Source organism: Portunus trituberculatus, chromosome 23 (assembly GCF_017591435.1).
Source record: "Portunus trituberculatus isolate SZX2019 chromosome 23, ASM1759143v1, whole genome shotgun sequence".
NCBI classification, from domain to species: Eukaryota; Metazoa; Arthropoda; class Malacostraca; order Decapoda; family Portunidae; genus Portunus; species Portunus trituberculatus.
In genome coordinates this window covers 20,001-25,000 of record NC_059277.1, presented here as the reverse complement: position 1 = coordinate 25,000, position 5,000 = coordinate 20,001, and the positions used below count along the sequence as shown (strand labels likewise).

Sequence of the window (5,000 nt, the reverse complement as noted above, 5' to 3'; positions counted from 1 at the left end):
ACCACTCGGTGCACTTTAGTGTTCTTTAGACCAAAACTTGTGGGAAATTTTGAGTGAAAGAATGCCTTCAGTTATCTTTCTCGTCCGAAATAAAGTAATACCTCCTCTCATTTTTCTAAAGGAGCAAAATGTTGAGAACGTTTCTCCTTAACTATATTGTTATTTTGTTTTCTCTGCTGGTTTTCTATCCATCTCATATCAGCAGGAGAGATGAAAATACTCATAACGCATGGCGTAGCTGAAAATTACACTACTCGTATTGCAGGGCTTGAACTCGTATTACAAGACTTAAACTGAGAATATAATATCAGTAAGTATTGCTGAAATTATCCCGGGATAATGACAACATATTGCAGAACCTAGATAAAAAGAACATATTCCGTATTGCAAAATCTAGACCAAGATGACACCATTTGTATTACAGATGATTACAGTATTGCTAGACTTGTCCGATATTAATTATGTCCCTCTTCACAGGACCTGGAGTGAGTACCGTACTGGCTTTGGGGATCCTGGCGAGGGAGAGTGGTGGTTCGGGCTGTCTTATCTCCATGCTCTTACCTACCGTCAGCCCTACGAGGTGGACCTTCTCCTCCGCGACATTGAAAAAGGAACCTTCCACGCCCAATACTCAAGCTTCAGGTAAACGAGACTACTGTCAGTTGACTGAAGACAGCTGTGTTTCGGTGAGGAAAGGAAGATGGAGTTTAGTAGAGGAGAGGTAGTGAGTGAAAGTTAGATACAAGTCTGCGAATTTTGCATATGTTAATGATGATACAAGTCTGCGAATTTTGTACATGTTAATGAAGAAAAGTTGAAGGGGTATCAAGACATTTAAGGTCGATACCAGAAGAGCAGTCCGACCTACGGAAATTTATGGTCCCTCACCAGAAAGAAACTCCGAGACTGGTGCTGGAGTCGTCATAAATTGAAATTTAAGTGTTGTATTTAGAGTGCAGGCTGTGACTGCCCCTTGAGTTGTGAGACGCAAAAGTAGACGTTCAGGGAGTTTACAGCCAACTTTAATGGTAAGTTCACAGCACGCCCTGAAGTGGTCTGTAAGACCATAACTAGTGTTATTAGGTTTCTCATCCTCTCATGGAATAGAACATAGTTTCGGTAGGTGTTTACTACCTCCTCCTACTACAGTACATTCTCACGCTTTTCACACATTATTTTGTCACTATTTCACTGTATGCCCAGACTTTGAATTTTACTCACTCGTTGACTCACTCTTGCAGGGTGGAGGACGAGGCGCATAATTACAAATTGATCTTAGCTGGCTTCTCTGGAAACCTGACTCATGACGCCCTCACCTCCAAGCATCATGGTTCACCCTTCAGCACCTGGGATAAAGACAACGACTCCTGGGGAAGTGGTAACTGCGGCAAGAGTAACGGAGGTGGCTGGTGGTTCAACAACTGCCACTTCACCACGCTGACAGCACCTTTTCCGACATCCGCGGATCGAAACGCGAGAACTATTCGCTGGCTAGAGGACGACTGGCTGGTGTTGGATGATGTAACTTTGAAAATACGACCTTTCAACTACGCGGAGAGGTTCAACGTTCACAATTCGGGTTAAGGAAGAAGTACGTCTTTACATGTGTATCTTTAATGGAGGAGCAAGTAAACTCAACTGCCCTAACCTTTGACGATCATGATTATTAAAATGTCAGATGTCACAATTTTGGGAATTAGATTCTCTCTCTCTCTCTCTCTCTCTCTCTCTCTCTCTCTCTCTCTCTCTCTCTCTCTCTCTCTCTCAATATTTTTAATTAAGACTATTTGAAAAAATTATCTGTAAATATCGTGAGACTACATACTTCAGAGGGATGTGGTTTTGACGTATCAAAAGGTAAATTAAACCGTTAATATTTTACTCCATTCTTTTATTGTTTATTATCAATTGAAGTATTTTCTAAGTGGACATTGCACTATTGTGTGAAATTCAATATTCTAATATCATTATTTTATAGTTCTAGTAACTTAGGTGCATGTTTTGACTTATGTGATATCAATACTCTCTCTCTCTCTCTCTCTCTCTCTCTCTCTCTCTCTCTCTCTCTCTCTCTCTCTCTCTCTCTCTCTCTATATATATATATATATATATATATATATATATATATATATATATATATATATATATATATATATATATATATATATATATATATATTAGTATTCTTTTTTATCATCTTTTAGGTTAAGATATTTTCCGAGAAATGAAGTATCAAAACACTGTGCGACCTAGTGGACTTAATAAAAATACTTTCATATCAATTTATAGATAATTTTTTATACCATAACTATAGTTTTATTGACTTTTATTCAAACACTTCTGGTGTTATCAAATTTTTTATTTTTTTTATTTTATTTTTTTTTTTTTCTGAGGCATTATATTGTTTCCATTTCTGGCGGTGTCATTCTGAGCAAATTTCTTCCAGCATATTGCCCTCTTTTGCTGCTGGATAGGCACTGAGCAGCAAATGACGCTATTCAACCCATTTTGTGCTGTTGGGAAGAATTGTGGGGCCATATTCTACAAACCGTCATAACGACGTGGTCGTAGCAAGACAAAATGACGCATTCAGTTAGCTCCATCTAGGACAGTCATAAGTGCAAAGATAGGGTTCAGTCTTTATAGCATCGCTAATGACCGTCTCTTCTCAGTATCGTGGAAGCATGGTTGTATATACAATAAAACGATCTTAACAATTCCGATCTAACAATAATTATATATATTATCAGTACTGATGACTACATAATATAATTTTTTATGCAATCTGCATTACAAATGACTGCCGGGTTAGCGTACGATCAGTTTTTCCCAAAACACAAACAAACCTTGCCCCGTATGTCCAGCATGTGTCCGACTTGGGCGTAATCTATTTTTTTCTTTGGATACACTCTAATGATTCCCACAAGTAGTAATATGATATATATGATTATGTATAAAAGCTATTTCTTACTATACTACTCAAAATCGATTATTACGTTCCATCAGAGATACTGCAACTTTTTTTCATTTAATTGTAACAAGCGTTGAGGAATGTTTACTTATAATACTCAGTTATTTCCTCCTTAAAGACGATCGCTACTTTGACACGTCTCTCTCTCTCTCTCTCTCTCTCTCTCTCTCTCTCTCTCTCTCTCTCTCTCTCTCTCTCGGGTTTTCAAGTGTTTTTTAATGTTCGAATAACAGATTAACAAGATTTATTTATTGTTAACTCGAGAAACAATAAGTGACGTGGGTTTTCAAGGGTGTTTACTGCTCTAGTAACAGATTAACAAGACTTCGTTATCTTTAACTAAAAAAAATAAATAAATAAACTTCAAATCCTCGTAACATTCACTATTACTTGCATTGTTACGCTTCGCTGGTGTAGTGTGAACAAAGATAGGAGATTTTTGAGAGGTTTAAGGAAGGCTGGGATGGAGTTTGAGTTATGATTTGCTCGTGTGTGTAGTTAGTGAGTCAATTTGATGGATATTTAGTTAGATTGTGAGTTAAATAGTTCAATAATTACTTGATTATTCAGTGTGTTTGAAAGGTTTAAGAAATATTGGGCTGGAGTTTGTATGGTGATTGGTTTTGTGTAGTTGTTTAGTTATGTTGGTAGTTTATTAGTTGCTTTGCTGTTAATGATTAGATTCAGTCAGTTAGTTCGTTAGTGAGTTGGAACTCCCTACTTGCTTCGGCATGTCCATCTTCCTATGACCTGATCTCATTTATGAGGGAGGTTTCAAGACATTTATCCCTTTCTCTTTGACTAACTCCTTCGGTCCTGCACGGCGACTGGCAACTATCAAGGGTTTTTTTTTTTTTCTAACTCTTTCTAATGCTCGTGTGTGTGTGTGTGCTGTCAAAATGCTCCCACTTGGTTCGCCAGCAATCCATTTATTTCGGTCAGGTTTGTCGTCGCTGGCTCTTTCCTTGATAGTACATGAACTTTGAATGTGGATAAAATAAGATGCACCGACTGAATGTCGATAAAGTAAGATGCACTGACAACTGATAAAATTCAACATCAATGCATAAAAAGGTAGTGCAGGAATAACGAGAAAAGGAACTCTACCCCCACCCCGCCCCAAGAAATTACATCCGGCTCCAACCAGTGAGTCGAAACTTTGAAGCAATGACTCCTTGAGTGTCGGACCGCCAGCAAAGATGCAGGGGGGCTTAGGACGGCCGTTGTAGTGAATGCAAGGTGAATGGAGACGCCCCAGGGAGATTTGATGGGTGAGTATGAACCTCGATTGGTGTATGAAGGATTTCTGCATAGAGTGACAGTTATGTGCACGTGGTTTAAACTAAAGGTAAAGGAAGTGAGGTGTGTTGAGCGTCACTCTTACGACGGAAGGCTGGGAACTGTTCTACTGTAATTGTGCTCTGGCTGGTGCCTGTGTTTTAAGGTCTTTGTTGAGCAGTCGCTCTGTCGCTATAAACTAGGAGACTCTAAGATAGAAGATAAAGGGGAAATAACCTAGCTGATAGGTGCTGACCATTATAATGACATAGTGCATAGAAGATATACACGGAAGAAGGAAATAGTATATACGTATATGGTTATGCCTTAAGTGGTCACTTTATGCATTTGATGATGGAGCCAATAAAGAGAGATAGTAACTATTCTTAAAACAGCAACACACCCAGTAGAGGTGCAGCTCAGTAAAGAAGAGATGGTAAGAGTCCTCCAGAGATTAAAGATTTAAATGTTCTCTGGAAATCAGATCGTGTAGGCATCAGACATGAGCATGATTATGATAACTAGTAAAAAGTCATAATCTATAGCTCTGATTACATAATCATAATCAAATGATAATCAAAAGCATAAAATTTATGTAATCATAATCAAATCATAATAAAAATTTACTTTGCAGTGGTAATCATAATCAAGTCATTATCAAATTTTTCTTGATAATAATCATTGATTAAAATGTGATATTGTGATTATTTATTTTTAATTTCCATGAAACACTTTACTTTCAAGTCAAAGT

At 37.8% G+C, this 5,000-nt stretch overlaps 1 protein-coding gene across 1 annotated transcript in view; it reads left to right on the top strand.

Moving 5' to 3' along the window:
* LOC123507758 (fibrinogen-like protein 1) overlaps positions 1–1,777 on the top strand; it is an 8,224-nt gene extending 6,447 nt beyond the window's left edge. The window contains exons 4-5 of the mRNA XM_045260934.1: positions 478–642; positions 1,242–1,777. Coding sequence (XP_045116869.1) covers positions 478–642; positions 1,242–1,584 — 508 coding nt within the window. The 3' untranslated portion in view covers positions 1,585–1,777. The remainder of the gene's footprint in view (positions 1–477; positions 643–1,241) is intronic.
* The last annotated feature ends 3,223 nt before the right edge of the window (positions 1,778–5,000 follow it).